At 40.2% G+C, this 18,608-nt stretch overlaps 1 protein-coding gene across 2 annotated transcripts in view; it reads left to right on the top strand.

The window, feature by feature from the left end:
* The first annotated feature begins 513 nt into the window (after positions 1-513).
* Positions 514-18,608, top strand: part of rxfp2l (relaxin family peptide receptor 2, like) — a 49,158-nt gene continuing 31,063 nt past the window's right edge. For both annotated transcript variants that reach the window (XR_006032054.1, XM_042093573.1), the window contains exons 1-5: positions 514-603; positions 5,696-5,824; positions 6,040-6,111; positions 16,441-16,546; positions 16,887-16,958. Coding sequence is in view for 1 of the 2 variants with exons in the window: in XM_042093573.1 (XP_041949507.1) it covers positions 555-603; positions 5,696-5,824; positions 6,040-6,111; positions 16,441-16,546; positions 16,887-16,958 (428 nt within the window). In the remaining variant the exon portion in view is untranslated. The remainder of the gene's footprint in view (positions 604-5,695; positions 5,825-6,039; positions 6,112-16,440; positions 16,547-16,886; positions 16,959-18,608) is intronic.

The raw sequence follows: 18,608 nt of genomic DNA on the forward strand, positions 1-18,608 counted from the left end.
GAGAGAGAATATATAATTGAGAGCATAATTGGAATATGGAACCAACAGCCACTGGATGTCTTAAATAATATACTGAGATGATGTAAGTGATGTCGGTGCGAGAGAGTAATAGTGTGCATGTGTGTTTCACAGACATAAGAGAGGTCAAATTATTAATTTCCATACAGTCAGGTGACTTTCAGATGTCCAGGTCCAGGCGCCTTATATATAGCAGTTTGAGAGTAATGAGCAGACTGCTGTGCACACTTGGGAGAGTAGATTGAGGACCTGCATATAGGAGCATGCTGTGTCAGTCCAGCACAAAGATCTGTCCTCTCCAGCACTGATGCGCTCGTGTTTGATGTGCCTCAGAGGGTCTGGAGCCGCACAAGTGTGTGTGTGCGTGTGTGTGTGTGTGCGTGTGTCTCTGTGTGCCTGTGTGCGCTGTGCGTGCGCGTGTGCCGGTCTGACAGTCGAAAGCTGGTAGGTTGGGAAGGTGCAGCTCCTCGTCACTCTGAGTAGGACTTACCGAGACGAGGAGGCGCACACATACTTTTGCACTCACGGTACACACTATGGTTCACCCCTTTTTACTTTTTTCCCTGTCGCTCTGTGCTTTTAAAGGTAAGCTTTTTGTCTCCAGTTTTTCTCATGTGTTTCTGTTTTTATTTCTCTCTCTCTCTCTCTCTCTCTCTCTCCCTCCTTAAGTGTTTCTGATACTCTGGCAGTCTCTGATACTCTGTCTCTTTACCTCTCTCTCTCTCTCTGTCTCTCTAGCTCACATGTGTATGTTGTGTAATGGGAATACTGGTTCTCAGGTTGTGAATGGGGGCAGATTAATGAATGGGAGTATGCCGGGGCAGGGGAGAAGCTGGTGGAGTCTCGACTGTGACAATATGATAAATGCCTTGGAGAGTTGTGAGGACGCCTCAGATTGATTGTTAAGTCTGAGATTATTCCACGCCAGAATCGAGATATTTTCTTAAATGATGGTTCTAAGTCATGAACAATTCAGACAGCATTATAAAAAAACATCACTGACATGTTTTTATGTTTGTTGTTGTTTTTGTTGTTGTTGTTTCTCATTATGTCATAAGGCATACGTGAGTTTATAGTTGGGATTGTACTAACGTACTGTATCAAGATATACTGTATCTAGTGAGAGTTTACATAATTCATGTTCTGAAGGAGGAGAACTGCTGCATGGTTCAGGCAATGCTCGGTTTGAAAATTCTTCTCTGGCCAGAAGTTGTTTTTGTTCAGCAGGTGATTTAAATACATATTGTTTTCATCACAGTGTAATTCACTTTAAAAAGCCTTCATGTATCAAAAAACTATTTATTCTTTGGTGAATCTCTGATGGTTTCTGTTACGTAAATGACTTTCTGTATGTATGCTTGATAGTGTCTATACCTTACAATTTATGGGTGTGTGTGGGGGGTGGTGAGTAGGATTATATATAGACAGTATAATATGGATATATTGCAGGCAAAATTATATATTATTTTCTCTGTGACATAGCACATGTGTAAGAGAAATGGTGATGGGGGGTAAAATCGTGATCTGCCAATGATGATGGTGAAATACACTAAGTGTGCTGTACCCATAGTGTGATTATGGGTGATTGTGTTTAGCTGTGCGTGTGTGTGTGTGTGTGTGTGTGTGTGTGTGTGTGTGTGTGTGTGTGTGAGAGAGAGAGATGGAGAGAGAAAGAGAGAGAGAGAGTGTTAGTGAGTGAGTGAGAAAGAGAGAGAGAATCTTTACAAACCCATGATATTAATTGCCTATTGTCTAAGAACAGGCATGAGGGTGACCCTTTGTAATCTGTTGTGCTGATGCTCATTGAAGATGATTGATATGGACCAAGCCTCCATCATAATTGGCACTGTGTCAATGGATAGTCTCACAGAATGTTTATATTCGAGAACAGGCTATACGGTGGCTAGGAGATAGAGCACACAAAGGCTTTGGAGGACATTATTAACTTTGATGCCAGAGTATTTAATGTTCCCTGTCAACATGATGTCATGGTGACGTGACATGGCGCAGGAAGTGACGCTGAAAGGACATAACGTCTTGAGGCTGTGAGGTCACACGAGTGGTGGCAGGGATGGCACGTTTGGAACAGACAACTTCCATCAGTCATGTGACCTAACAGCATCATGAATGCAAACATCATGGATACGGACACGGTGACAATACCATGATGGCATTAACATCATGGCAACCACACTTCCCTTTGGCTTTTGGCCAATTTTATTTGGAGAAATGTATGTGTATATGCATGTATAGTGTGTATGAATAGCCATCATGCTATTATGGTAATTATTTAGATCTCATTATCAGTGAAAACCTTTTGTGCAATATTGAAGTGATTATTACCCTCGTCCACCGCTCAGTCTGTCTGCTCTCAACTTAAAAAGCACTGGTTCAATGTACTTCAAATGTTTATACAAGGAAGCGGTCACCATACCTTGGACTTCCTGTATGATCATATGGGTCTGGATCTGAATGCAGATGCTGCATGGAATATGGTTTCACTTTGTTTTGGTATTGCGTGTCATTGGCTCTGCAGTCCATGTCAACTTGCATGGATTTTCTGCATATTTTACAGATTTTCCACAATTTTTCTGGTTCGAAATACATAGCATGTTATTTGTGTTAAGAATTATACAGACCAATGCACACACACACATATGCTGGTAAACAAAAACCAGCAACCAGATGAAGTCTTTGCCATTAACTTGCATTACTGCTGCCACCACCTACATGAATTGCCTATTAGTAGGCACACACCTACACTGTCGACCCCGCAACCTCTTTCATTTATTTCTTGGCAAAAGCTTTTGGGCAACCTAATAGATTTTTCTTTACAGACTTTTCGAGAGGGTTATACAGGTGGGCTGGAAAGCACCAAACATTCTGTGCACGTAATAGTTTACATTACTGGGAAGAAAACCATGTTCTGAGAGCCATGTGAATCCAAGTGTTCGAAGACCCTGCTTTTTTCAGGGTCGTTAGCGTTGATATCATTAATGCATCATAAATGTGTGCGCTCAGCTCAGTAAGTGGGACCTGACAGTGACAGATAGTTACTCACTGCCCTGCATGAGCTTCCAATATGTCAAGAACACCCCTACTGCGTCACTTCACCGTGTCTTGTCAACATTATCTCTTCCAACAAGTGCTATGATATTGCACTTGCTGGCATAATGCAGAAGTGTGTTTACTTGCCTGTATTTAATTTTAAAAGGTGTTTTGCAGGTATTTATTTTGGGGTTTATATTGGGGGGGGGATGCGGGAGGTTCACGTCAGAGGTGGGACCAAGTCACTGTTTGGCAAGTCACAAGTAAGTCCCAAGTCTTAGCAGTCAAGTCCAAGTCAAGTCCCAAGTAAATACAGAGAAGGGCAAGTCGAGTCCAAGTCCAAGTCACATCAAAGCCAAGTCGAGTCCAAGTCCAAGTCCCAATCTTTTTCAAGTCCTGAACAAGTCATCAGGTACTCTTCACTTAATAATGCCATTATTAGACTATCGCTCATAATTTTAGCACTTCCATCTAATCCACAGTATTTTTATAAATACAGATTAAAATATGTTCAATGTTTCTGTCTTGTAATCTTTTACGACATATGCATGTGCATACCTGTGTAATATACACATGTGCATACCTGAGTAATCTCTACAAAATGGATAGCTACATGACACTCAGCACAGCTGCAAATATATATAATGTTTTTCCAAATTGCGGAGCCCACTGTAAGGATGAGTAATAATTTGACTGATGGTATTTCACTGCGCTAGGCCTGCGCTAAACAGCTTTCATTCCTTTGGAAAGAGAAGCATGTATGACATGATGCTTGCTTGACATTTTCTGTTTGCAATTAAAAGTGAATTATGAGCCTGGTAGCCAGTAGCCACCTAGCTACAGTAGCTGAGTGGAATGCGTTTCAATCGGCATATCATGTGCTTCATGTAAATAAATTATTGAATACTTCAAGACTCACCAGTTCCATTACACAAGGCAAAGACAACTCTTCATAATATTCTTGTCCACTTTCCAAATCACAGTGAGTGCAGCTATGTCATAGTGACCTGGATCTCATAGTTTATAACAGTATAGTAGGCTAATGAGAAACGGATAAATTCACAATCTCCTCTAATCTCGTATTTTTTTGCCTCCACGATTTCTTTTTATATGTTTCTTATATTTAAAAGAAGATATCAATCATCATCAACAATGACAAGCCAGCTGGAACCTACTCGTTTTCTCTCCCTCTCGTGCGTGCTTAGATGTGTTCTCAATTAAATGCAGTAGCTTAGCATAAGTTTAAGTTGGATCTTAATGGAGAGGACTCGAAAAGTATCATCTTTATGTAACATGCTGTTGGTGCTTTTTGACAAACGTTCTCTAACAAGAGTGCAAATCAGTTTGCAGTAAAGCTACTAGTGATTGGCTAAATGTTGGTCCTTCCTCTGTCTCTTGGTGCCCTACACACAGTGCGTAACGCGTGTGGGGGTAGTGGCAGTAGGCTACTGAACTGTGCTCTGGCCGCTTGTCTCCGCTATTTTTTTATTTTTTTTAGTAGCGGGAAAGCGTCTCTGGGTTGACTGGTACACGATCAGGAAATTTAGTTTTTGATTCGAGACATGTCAAGTCATCACAAGTCAAAGAGGCAAAGTCCGAGTCAAGTCTTGAGTGAATAGTATTCAAGTCCAAGTCGAGTCGCAAGTCATGCCGAATTTTATCAAGTCAAGTCTGAAGTCATTAAAATCATGACTCGAGTCTGACTCGAGTCCAAGTCATGTGACTCGAGTCCACATGTCTGGTTCACGTTGCTTGGCGTAAGTAATTCTAAAGGCCATAGGCATTCTTTGTTAACCCCAGTTTTCTTTACATGTTAGGCTACTCATAATAATATTCATTTCATTTTTGCACACCTCTTTATCAGTCATTTGACATGCAAATGGTGACTTCAGCTATTATTTCAGAAATTACGTTAATATGAACGAACAGAATAATCAATATATATTACATACAAAATGTTGATTGTGTTAATACCGACAAGAACACTCCTCAAGGTCTTTGACAGTTAAACACCATGTTGCCTGACAATTTGGGAGAGTTTAACCCAGTGTTTCAGAAATATAAAAATTTTCCAGGTCATTTTCTAGTCTATTTCTTTACACAGTGAATTTTTCAGTCTATTTCTTTACACAGTAAATTTTTCAGTCTATTTCTTTACACAGTGTTATGACTGTGTTAAAATAAGCACTGAAATCTGTCTGAACCTAAGGTCTCAAAGCAACACCCCTGGAAGTTATCTCTATGTAAACCAGTTTACTTAGAGAGAACTTGTGTGATTAGTCTTATTAAAACAGTGAGGGAACAAACATTAAGTGATGCCTCTGAATTGAATCTCCCCTGGATTTCATCTCCACAGCCTGGTGGTAGACTTGCTTACATGCATATTTTTATGCAATTAAGTTACTGCTTGCCTTCCATCTTTTTGTGTTGATTTTGACACTTTCCAGAGAGCAGGGATCAAGATTGCCACCTTGACCCAGAGGTGTTATTTTGCATATTGCGCAAAATGCACCATGTATGGATATTCTGCAGTCATACAAATGAAGTGTTATTGAATGTGTGTGTGTGTGTGTGTGTGTGTGTGTATGCATATGTGTGTGTGTCTGTGTGTATGTGAGCACATTTGTAGGTTGCAGAGCTGAGGTTGAGTGTCCTCTGGGTCAGTTCCCCTGTGGCAACCTGTCAGTTTGCTTGCCTCAGCCCCAACATTGCAATGGCCTACAGGACTGTCCTAATGGTGCCGATGAGGAAAACTGTGGTAGGTCCCCCAGCACCACACACACACACACACCCATACACCCATGAACACTCACACACATGCATAAATACAAAAAAAATGCATACAAACTCAAAACACTCATGTACACAAACCCTCTCTTTTTAAGAACCCCACACATACGGACATACCCACTACAAATAATGCACACATAGTGGAATTGTCATCGGTGTTTTATTTTTGCATTTGATAAACAGTGGACAACAGTGGCTGGCCCCAGCTGTTCGATGCCTTCATGAAGAAGACCATCCAGGAGGAAGAGGAATGCTGTGAGTGTTACACACCTCCATTAACCAAGCCTTTACCCAAGAAAAAGTTACATTTCCCTCTTTCAGAAGACATTCTTCTGCTTCTGTTCAGCAAATGACTGGATGTAAAGGAGCAGATATGGGAGTTCTTTTATAAACAATAATAATAAAAGAGTTGAGTTGGCACTACAAAGCCAAGTATTATTTTTTTTTGTCAAAAGTTTCACTCTCCTAACTGTGACTGTCATTTGTTGTGGAGACATTGAGAAATTGACGAAGCATTTTGTTGTTATAGTTCTTATGATAAACTTTGGGTGGGTCTTGTGTGTGTCTAGCCACACATGATATTGATCTTGTCAAGAGAGTAGAGCAGGAGACGAGTGGGCTTGAGAGATGAGGCGGGTTCGAAGCAGATGTCGGCAGGCTATTTTTGCCAATCGTCCCGTTAGTCACACTTTCCCCAGTTCAGATGCCAATCGAATTTGCACGGAGAGAGAGGCATAAATCAGGCAGTCCAACTGTTGAAAGATTCTCCCCGTCTGTTAAATGTTCACCTTGCCAGACACGATCACCGTCAGCCACGCTCCTCTGAGATACTTAAATCCGGCCTGCAATGCCGGACAAGACACATTCGATTGAGTCAGCGCATTTAGACGTGACTGAATTCGATCAAAGGAAACAATCATGGCCGAGCGCTGGCAACTGGAATGCTCAGGCTACAGGGTGATGAAATGACAGGGTAGGACATTGTTAAAACAACACCTGGCAAATCAGAGTTCCATCCCGTCAGCACTGGAGAGACCTGAACTCCACAGTGAAAGGCTAGAACGCATGGTTCTTTTTCATGGTTTTTTTTCATGGAGCTGTACAGTACATCATTTTCAGACTCCCTAGTGCCCAAGATAAAGTCATCCTCCCCAGTTTATTGTGTGGACTGGTGTCTTGCTATACTGATGGAGAAGACAGGCAGCGAGGTAAAGGTCACTGAAGTAAACGTCACTTGCACTTGCTGTCATTTCTCAAAGCATTTTTATGTAATTTCGCTTGAGCTTAAGTAGAACTTTGGTATTTTGGTTGAAGGTTGGTACTGTATGGCGTTATATTTGTTGTTAGTTGGTCAAGTATTTCTCAGTTAAATCAAACTTCTGTTCTATTCTGTTCTTTGTGGTTTAGTTTGCAGACCTTGCATATCAGTGAATATGTGCAAATATTCCTTTTGAAAATATAAGCAACATCCAAGCACTTATTTGTCTTTAAAATGGCCCATGTCTCTATGTGACCTTCAGCTTACTTTCTTGTGCATACTCTGGGTCATTGTGCCTTTGTGAGTTGCGATTCATGGATGGCCATGTTTAAAACACATTTGATTTCTGAGGGTCAGTCTTATCAGGGAGGAGATAGAGAGGTGGGATTCTGGATGCATTAATTGCAGAAAGAGGGCTGTTTAATGCAGCCACTGAGCTACAAAGAGTAGCCTCATTTGACCAAACAGAAAGCAGAGGCAAGGGCAGAGCCTGGCTGTTTTTTGTTTGTTTGAAGGCCATTATCACGGTTCCAGGGTTTTTAACCGCCATGGAATTTGGAAATGAATATAAACAAAGTAAAGAAATACATGAATATAGACAGAATACACCAAAGGATTTTTCTTTTGTAACAATGACAAAAGAAACTGAGCAGCATTAACAATGATCCGTTTCATGTCTACATAGTTTTCACCCATACCAGACATTTGAATGGCTTGTTGTCAGTCATTCTGTTCCATTGAGTGTATTTTTTTCCAGCAAAGATAAATCAGTTTGGGGAAAACATGGTTAAATGCATATGCAGGTAGGACACATTTCTTTTCTTACCCAAAGGACCTTTCTTTATCATGATGCTGTAAGACAGACTCGCTAAATTTCCCAGAACCCATACCAATTTGCAATGTATTTTCCTATATTGCATTTAAACCAGCTTTCTTCCTAGCTGACACCCCATAAGAACATGCTTCTGGGCTCGTGCAGGATGCACCCAGGCTTGACTGACATGCTCTCTCGCTGTGAAGCTTGGCATTACGCTGTAGGCCAGTGCTCTGGAAGATAAGCTCTGCCCAGCCTCTCCAATCACCATGGATTTGGTTGGCTGTTCAATTGAGTGTGACCCATCTGTCTTGGCTGTTCTCGCTGGCCGGTGGTCAGATGGATTTGCGCTCCACCGTCCTGCCGAGCCCTCCGCTAAGGCATCAGTGGATCCCCAATCTTCTATATCTCTTCCTTAACATCAGAGGACTCTCTCCCGCCAACCTGTACCCTGTGACCTAAAACCTCTGGGGCGTGAAAGAGAGAATACAGCCACAGAATTGTACTTTTTGCTGCAGCTTTTCGCAAAAGAAAACTTTGCAACTAATTGCTATTTTTCTCAAGGTGATAGGAATCCTCCAGCTTAATAAGCCTTCAGCTTAATATGTATGCTTATTGCTAGTTTTGAAGACAGACATTGTCAGAGAAATATGATTAAGGATCTATTTTCTTTTTGATCAATATATGCAAATATATTCATTAGATTGAACTTGAGAAAAGTAACAAAACAAACAGAGTAGAAACAAGCATGCACAAGGCTGATGTGTATTAAAGTAATCAGGAGTTACATCTGTCAGCTGTATACATTTATGACAACATCTGTCAAAAAATAAATGCTCAGTAATCAAATAGATAAGCAAAGGCCTTGTTCAATTCTTACTTCAATTTGATTGTGTTTCCCTGGCAGATAGGTCAGACCCTGGCCCCTCTCAATTAATGTGCTGTCATTGGTTCACTTTTGTTCTTTTTGAGACCCTCCAATAAAAGGGCACCGGCAACAATACTACTCTAATTAAACTGTCTCAACTGAATGGTCTGTTATATGCCAAGTTGCCAATTGATGCCAGCAGATGGCTTCTGGGCTAGCTAGACAAAAAATAAATAAAAAGAAATGTCACTGTCAGAATTAGTTCATCATGTCTTTGGGAGGCCTGGGTGTTTTGAGGTGATTTTTCATGGGGGGTATTCAGCAAGCTTGGCTTTGTCATACACCGGTGTAATCCACCGTCTCAAGACTACATTAAAGTCATTAAACTCTGAAAGCATATTCTAACTATAACAGTGATAGGAGTAACTGAGGTTAAAAACGGAAAGTGGATGTGCAGCACTGAAGAAAAGAGTTGAGGCTAGAACATTTTCAGCCAAAAAACTTGCTGGCTTCCAGAGTTCAGAATGCTGTGCAGATGGACTGAGGAGACATGAATCTGTCCCCATCTTTAACCCTTGTAAGGTGTCCGGTGGCCGGTTGCACAAAGCACCTTAAGTGAAGTTTTTCCCTTAAAATCTGATTTAAGGGTTGCACAAACACCCTTAAGTTTTCTCCTTAAGGTTTCCTTAACATTTTCCCTTAGTATTTAAGGGTTTGTCCTTATCTGGTAAGAAATCCCTTAAACTGTTGCACAAACGACCTTAGTAGTCTAACTAAGGGGAAAAACCTAAGGGACATCTGACTCTACCTTAACCATATTATTAACTGAATTGATGCTGATAAATGAAGTTTATTAACTACTTTTGACAATTAAAAATAAAACCTCTCTGTTAATATGCTTCCTGTCAAATAGGCCTATCAGAAACATGCCGTATTGTTATTGTGTGGTTTACGTAGGCTAACGTTAACAATTCCTCCGCTCTAGAATCTTTGGTGGAAACTATAGAATTTTCGTGCCGGAAAATCCCTTTCAGTGCCGTAAATCCCTTGACGTTTCTCTTTAACTAAGGAAACTTTTTAAGGTATTCTGTGCAACACCCTTAAGTAAATCCCTTACCTAAGGAGAAATTAAGTCTTAAGGGTCATACTTAAGGGAAAAAACTTAAGGTGCTTTGTGCAACCGGCCACGGGTGTTTGGGACCTGTTTTCAATGTTTGCTAAAAGAAAAAATATGCTATTTATTATTTCTTCTAACTCAAACTCATTGGCTATGGCACATTTTCTGTGAAGTCAAAGAGTGCAGTGCACGCACATCTCCAAATTTAAACAGGTGCTGGGTAAAAGGCTTAGCCGACAATGGAAAAATAAAAAGATACCCGCACACTGTTTCTATAAGCTCCCAGAGTGGTTTATTAACACAACGTTTCGACCAGAGGTCTTCATCAGGTATCAAGAAGATGAGCGGGTGGGTGGAGATATAAATAGACAAAGTAGTGGGTAATGCCCCATGTCCACCAATCAGTCTGTCCTATCCATTAATGCATCAGACAATTGTAAGCAAATGGCCTATATGGCCTACATCAGCCCACCAAGTGTTACAGTTGCATCAGTTCAATCCTTTGTATAGGTCATTATACATCAGACTGAAAAACACACCCAATCCCTCACATCTGTACAAGTGCCACACATTACTAGAAAAAAAAGGAGAAAAAAAGAAACATAAGAAAAAAAGGGAAAAGTTGAAATTGAAAAGTTTCCAATGTCCAAATGGAGCCATGGTATTGAGAGCATGTATATAATATGTTTCACGCTGTAAAAGCAGACGTTCATGGTCACCACCCCTAGGTGGCCGTTCCACTTTTTCAATGCCCATATAGCGAAGGGTGCTGATATGTTAGTATGTTTTTAGGGGTTACTGGAGATGCTGAGTCCATATCTGACATTTTTCAAGATTCAAAATCACTATTTAAACTTGGTTTGGTCACATTTTACTCTATTTAAGCTGATTTTTGAGCTGAGTTTTTTGGTACAATTTAGACAGATTTTTGGAGGATAGGGCTGTAGCGATATACAGTAGGGCTGTAACGATACACCAACCTAACAATTCGATTCGTATCACGATTTTTGACCCACGGTTTGATACGTTAATTGATAAATTACCATTACCACATCGCAAATATGTGTTTTAGTCAACGATACGACACTTGACCCATCACATCAGTACTGCGACTTTTGAATTATTTGTGAAAGCCGGGAAATTGTAACACAATTCCCAGAAAATACGTGTTCTGTCTTATCCGGTGCTTCAATGAGATTTAGTTGAACTATTAATTATTAGTTGACCATCTGACTCCATTTATATCTTAAATATTAGTCACATATTCACTATCGGTTGTATCAATCACCAATCCGTAATATGTAGGCTATTCTCAAAGGATTATCTCTTCACCAAATACTGTTTATCATAAATTCCTTACCGTAACCACTAGAGAGACCGTTACAAATTGTTAATCAATATAACAATTTATTGTAGTATTAGGAATAATCATACACTACAATTAACCAATATAAAAACACAATAAATGATCACCTCAAGGCACTGTAACAATCAATTTAGAATAAACCTAGAGTCAAAATATAACATACCTGGCAAAGATTTTCAACTACGATTGAATGCTCTGAGAAGCAGAAGGCTTCCTATCAAATTCAGCTACACATAAGGTGGGAGTCCTGAGAAGCAGAAGGCTTCCTATCAAACTCAGCTACACATAAGGTGGGAGTCCTGAGAAGCAGGCAAACTCCTAGAATAGGGTTTTCATCACGTCTTATCGTTGTTGATTCTGTGTGGTCAAAATAAATGTTTTGAACGCAATGCCTTCCTATTGTGACATTAAGCCAAACCAACAAACTAGGTGTGTTAATGATTGACCCCAACCTTTTCAAACATTAGAAACTAGAACAGGGGCATCTTACATTACATTACAAAGCAAGAATTAACATATAGACAGTATTCAAACCTGGAGACCCCAGTCTCAGCAGGGTATCCTTATCAGACCACCAAAAGGTGGTGGGATTTTTCCATCAGAAGATGGACCATTTTCTCCCAGATTACAGAAAACAGATATACACTTATTTTACATTTGTACAATTGAGACCCTCTTACTTCTCGCACTGAGACATTAAAAATGATACCAAACACAAATACATCATCATTTGTCATTTGCCCGTTGCATTTCAGTTTCTAGTGGTTGAGTTCAAGTGTCTTCCAGACCGAGTGGAGACAGGCAATGGACAAGCATAGCAGGGGGTATGGTCAGGGCTAGGAGTTTCCTGACAAATGTTGGCTAACACAATAGTCACAATCAAGTGAAAACAGGAATCTTGGCTTCAAAGGACGTTCTGTAACCATTTTCTTTATGAATGCAAAAGGGATGCAAAAGGCTAGTCTTAGGGCCTGTCCACACGGAGACGCTTTTTAGGTTAAATGCAGAGGTTTTGCTTCGTATTGGCCGAGCGTCCAAACGAATCCTGTAAACGCACTGCCCGAAACCGCCCTTTTCTGAAACCTGGTGGAGAAATCTGAAACCGTAGCCCGTTTGAGTTCGTTTAGACAGCGAAACCGCACATCCTGCTTGCGTATCGATGATGATGACACACTTATAGTATTGCCTAACAATACTAGTTTTCATACATGACATTACCTACGATTACACTCCGTTAAGATAAATATCACAACTGATGCTGCGCAGCGCCGATAGCTTATGACTTGGTGGACTGAACACTGTTTTTCCCGGTGTTTTTTTATGCATTCTATACTGTCAGTATGTCACGGTATGAAGAAAGGAGAGGAATTTGCCCACCCTTGATTCTGCCCTGTCCTGTTGCTCCTCCTGATTTGTTAGATGTTATCAGCTGTAACTGCAAAGCTGGGTTAAAACTGTGTATATATGTATCTGGAAAGTGCAGCTGTGCAGCTGCAGGCCTGGCTTGTACTAATTATTGTTTCTGCAAAGGCAGTGATGTTACATGTGGCACTATATTTACACAGTAAAAACAGCAGAAGGGTAAGGATGAAGAGTCTGGAGAAGATGGCGACAGGACAACGGATGAGTACAGTGAGGAGTAGTAGAGGCTAGTTCTTCCCTTTGTTACTCAATTGTGAGTCACAGCAGAGGGCCAGTGAATAGCTATTTCCAAAATGATTGTGGAATTCAGAAATAACTTTTTATTGCAAATGAATTACAAATTATTCCTAAATACTGAACATTTTTATCCTCCAAAAATCTGTCTATATCGCCCCCAAAAACGTGACCAAACCAAGTTTAAATAGTGATTTTGAATCTTGTAAATGACTTGAAAATGTCAGATATGGACTCAGCATCTCCAGTAACCCCTAAAAACATACTAACATGGTCCATTTTGGCCAAGCAGCTCTTATAATATGATCAATATAGGTGATTATGCTAATTTATGCTAATTAGTCAAATTACACAAATTGCCCAACATATGCAAATTAGCATCCGGCAGTTTCTGCATGCTGGGAACCCATACTATATATTTCCATCATAAAACTTTGGTGTACTCAACATTTCAGAGTTCTTTTCTTACCCTTCCTCTTCCCCTCCTCGTCCTTCTCTTGCTCCTCCTTGTCCTCTAACTTCACCTCCTTGTCCTTGTCATCCTCTCCCTCTCACTTCTTCACCTCTGCATCCTCTTCCTCCTCTTCTTCCTCCTACTTCTTCACCTCCACGTCCTATTCTTCAGCCTCCTCTAATTCTTACTCTTCTCACTCTTCCTGCTCCCTCCATTGTACCCATTGTACATTACCTGTAGCTTATTTATAGTGTTTAGGCTGATTGCAAAGTGAACTAATTATCTAAAACAGTTTTCACATGAGAAGGTGTGCCAGAGAGTTGGCAAAATAGTGAAAATAATAGCCATACATGTGTATAGATTTGCTAGGAGTGTGTTGATCATTTGGAAATTGAGTGTAAAGCATGAGTTGTGTTTACAGTTCTGCAAAAAGAGTGCTGTGCAGTGAATTGTGCCTACAGTTGTGCAAAGTGTGTGTTACAAAATTGCAAACTGAGTGCAAAGCAGTGTTTGTGCTTTTAGTTTTGCAAACTCAGTGAGTGGTTTTCAGTAAGTATTAATAGTTTTAGAAATTGTGCTATAAGAATCACGAATGTGTTTAAGCATTCAGAAAAAACTGTAAGTTCTAAGAAATAAGCACCAATAATGATCAAATCTTGTTTCTATTTTTTTTTTACCTTTTTTATAATTGAATTTCCTTGTTTTCTCACAAAAATCGAAAATGATCATACTGTATATGGTCATAAATGTGATCTCACAGGGGTAAATGGCAAATATGAACGATAAATAATGTCTATCATTGGTAATTGAGCTAAAGTAAACATCTGTTAAGTATTTTTACATAAATTGTTATGCTTGTATTGATTTAAAAGCCTAATAATGTGGTGGGTCCGTCAGACCCGGGAACATTGGCTGTGTAACAAAAATATGAACACCTTACAAGGGTTAAGACCAAATTTAGAATAGGCTTGATGGCAACATGTGGACAGATATGAAAGAGCAAAAAGAACTGGACTACACAGAAAGGTAATCGTTTCTGAGTTTCTGAGAATGCCTTAAGGAGACAGTGAGAGGTGGCAATTTTATATACATCAAGGGCAGCACTTTCAATTTCCATTGTGCTACATAGTCTCTGACATCACACACAAACAGACTCCTTTCAGTGTGCTAGACTTTACATTAAAGCACTCCTGTCCTGTGGGAAATGCAAAGCACATAAAAATACATGGAAAATCAGACAGTTACAATTGCACTTCTCTCTATTGGTTGTCGGTTGAGACATTTTTAAAATCACCTTTCCCTTTTTCTTTACAAAATTAAATATCACCCCACATACACATATCCTAACTTCAAAAGGATTTCACTCTCGCCCTCCACTCCAAACGATCCAGTCCCAAACCCTAGTGTACAGAGATCGCTCACACTAGAACAAAAAAAAGCAAGACTCTCATTTGCGTATTTAATGGCTATTTGATGCGCATCCCCTTGTGTGTTATACTCTTTGTCAGTGGCTTACTGCTCCGGTTGAGTGTGTGGAGGAGACAACTAATGAACTGTGATAGAGGAGTGCACAACTGTGATAGAGGAGTGCACAACTGTGGAAAGCACAGAGGGCCCGTAAATGAGGCTTAATGGTGGAGCGTGCAAAGGGAGAGTCTGTCATGGAGGATGAAACGTACAGTATGCTCTTAGTGCCCATCAGAGAATACTGTAATGTAGTTTCATCATATGAGCTATATATTGATGAAAGTGATGGAATTCATTAGAAGTACTTAGTCAATCTGTTTTAAGCATCAAACACACAGACACACACACACACACACACACACACACACACACACACACTCTCTGACAAGTTAGGAGATTATGTGTTGTAGATTTGACTTGTAAAAAACTAAATGAATTCCCATGAGCCTTTGTCAGAGTATTGAAATTGTGGTTGGAAACACATTTCATTTGTGTTTGTCACTGTAACTTGTTCTTACCAGTAGAAATTGGGATATGAATTGTGCCGACATATTTCACATTCACATGTGCCATAAACTCACTTGTCAGATATTAGTTTTTTACAACTGTTTACACACATTTTCAAAACTCTATGTCTATTTTTTAAAACACTACACACAAAACACACAATTGCTCAATATATATCTATTCATAGGCCTATACTAAGACAACAATGATCGGATGGTGTTCAGTAAAGTAATGAGTGTGTGTACATTGAGGACTGAGAGTGAATAAGTGGTGAATAGGTGTGGCATTTTGATAGGTTGTGTTTAAAAACCGAAATCAAGTTACTTCCTGTTAGATTTTTGTGTGTTAGGTAGAAAATTGTGTGTGGTGTTTTGCAAAATGTGTTTTAGGATATTGAAAATGGAGTCAAACACCAATAATTAGTGTTTGGTTTTGCAGATTTGTTGTGGGGTTATGGTGTTTGGAAGACCTGTTTAGAAAATTGTGTGACAAGCAAAGATTTAATGTGTAAGCAGTTGAAAAAAACTGTAATAACAGGCGAGATCTCAGCGATTAATTTGTTCTGCTTCTTCAGAATTTCTTGAACTGATTTGCAATATATATATTTTTGTTGTAGCAGTGACATTGCAACAAATACAAATAAATATATTGCATCTATTTAATGTAACATTTATTCAAAAACTATCATTGAAATTAGTTTGGTTAAATTGTGTCTGTTTTGCATAGGAACCTAAATCAATTGTGTAATTTGAAAGGGTTCATGTGGAACCAATGTACTTTAATTATTCAACACACAGTTTTTCTGGAGAAACACACATCCACATACAGAATATACACAAGTACTGTATGCACGCACACACACACACACACACACACACACACACACACACACACACACACACACACACACACACATAGGATCAATACATCCTTTTGGGAGAGGCAATGAGCAAGGAGTGCATAATCCATATCACTTTCCCAAAGCCACAGAGATTACAGCCCTCATCACTGACCAGTGGAGTGGATCACAGAGCCGAGGGTGGCTGATAATGTGTGTGTTTTCCGTGTGTGCTGCAGTGCTGGATGTGTATCCTGACCAGTGCCTGTGTGAGGGCCGGGTGGTGAACTGCCACAGCAGAAATCTCCTGCACATACCAGCCGTGTCCTCCAATGTGACTGCCCTGTGAGTTCATGCAGCGCTGATCAAATCTATTTTGCTCTCCCTTTCTCTCTCTCATTTCCTCTTTTTCTCTCTCTCCCTCTCTGTTTTTCTATCTCTCTCCCTTTCTCTTTTTTCTCTGTCTGTCTTTCTCTCTCTCTCTCTCTCTCTCTCTCTCTCTCTCTGTTCCTTCAGCCTGCTTTCACCTTCTTCTGACTTCTGATTCACAGCAACCTTCTACAAATACACCTACATACAGTACCTCCCGATATATAAATGAATGCCATGAGATACAGTAAGTGGACAGGAGCAATAATGACTTTAGTTGTCTCACTCTGCTCTTTTTTTCATCTCTGCTTTTCAGCGTGCTGAACAGCAATCAGATTACCTCTCTACCCCCAGATTTGTTCATCCGCTACAGGCACCTGGAAAAACTGTAAGGGTCATTTTTTTAACCTCTGTCTGTCTGTCTGTCTTCTGTCTGTCTGAATCAAACATTTGTATAAAATTCTGCATTCTAAGATACCTGAATAAACTCTTCATGTATTCTTCATGCTGCCTTCAACCAAAGATTCGTAGAATGTCTCTGTTAACTTCCACCGATAAAGTCAGCTGTCAGTCTCCAGGCAACGGCATTCTGTGTTGCTATCTCGCTAGGCCTTCCGAGACAAAGTTCATAACTGGTAGCTTGATGCCTGCTACGGCAAGTGGCTCGTTAGACAGTTGAGGGCAACAAGGCAACCGGCAGCTGTCTTCTGTTTCGGACACAGGCCATGTGTCTGTCTGCTTTTTGTACATGTGTGTCTGTCTGTCTGTCTGTCTGTCTCTCTGTCTCTCTGTCTGTCTGGCCTGGCTGCTTGTTCATGTAGGACGGTCATTGACTGATGGACTGAGTGAGAATGCACTGAAATTTTTCTATCAGCTCAAGTATCCACATACTCTTCCAATCCCCCAATTCCTTATGGAGTACCAAGTGCAACAGATCTAAGATGTATGCAATTCTGTGCTACAACATGCATGTGTTTATTATGAGGTCAGGTAACACCGTAGGCCTAATATCTTTTTGTGGTTTAGAGTAATAAAGTAATTTTGTAGATGACATTCAATGTGTCCACGTAATAATTATCTAGGCCAACATTGTTTTTATACTTTCTGTTATTTTCATTGCCGCTTCTAGAAAGTTCAGTGAATCATCCATTTTTTCTTGTTTTTTTGCCACAATGCTGCGGCATTTGTGTTTTTCATGGTCCAAGGGCATTGTGACATTGCATGGTTTTGTAATAAATGCATGCTATGAATGCAGAATGCTTTCAGAATGTGTTCATTCTACACATAAAGCTAGCACATAGTTTAAACAGTTTTAAATTAAGCACTCTGCGGGGGGTGGCATCACTTTGTTGTCCTGTCATTATATTGTTTCCTCCTCGACTGACTTTCACCCATTATTATGACCGCTGCGCAGCGAAGGTTTAGTCAGATTTTTTTTTTTCGCATGTCCAAATTTCCGTCAAGGATTCCCTGGACACTGTAAGACCGGGGTACACGAAACTTGGTGGGCATGTAACCCCACATGGATAGCATGGAACCTCCTGTTTTCGTTTTGATCTGTAGCCCCCCACAGTTTTCTGTGAATATCTCGAGAACCGTAGGGTTTAGGAGGACCTTTTTTTTTTGTATGTTGATCTGAAAGGGCCATGTCAACCCATTCCATAACCACTCATTTCATGTATAGCGCCACCTAGTTAAACACAAAAAAGTAAAAATGAGGCGTTGTAATCGCAGGTATCTGTGACCTAACATAGTCAAAACTTCACGAAATTGGAAGTGTAGGATCATTATGACACCCTCTGAATGCACGCCAAGTTTCGTGGAATTCCGTTCATGGGGGGCCCACACAATAAACTAATTTATGTTACTATACACCAACTGGCCAGTAGGTGGCCGGAGACAGTTTTCTGTGAATATCTCGAGAACCGTAGGGCCTAGGAGGTCCACCTTTTTTTTGAATGTTGGTCTTAAGGGGGCATGTCAACCTATCCCATTACCACTTATTTCATGTATAGCGCCACCTAGTTAAAAATTAAAA

Source organism: Alosa sapidissima, chromosome 5, assembly GCF_018492685.1.
Source record: "Alosa sapidissima isolate fAloSap1 chromosome 5, fAloSap1.pri, whole genome shotgun sequence".
In the NCBI taxonomy this organism is placed as follows: domain Eukaryota; kingdom Metazoa; phylum Chordata; class Actinopteri; order Clupeiformes; family Clupeidae; genus Alosa; species Alosa sapidissima.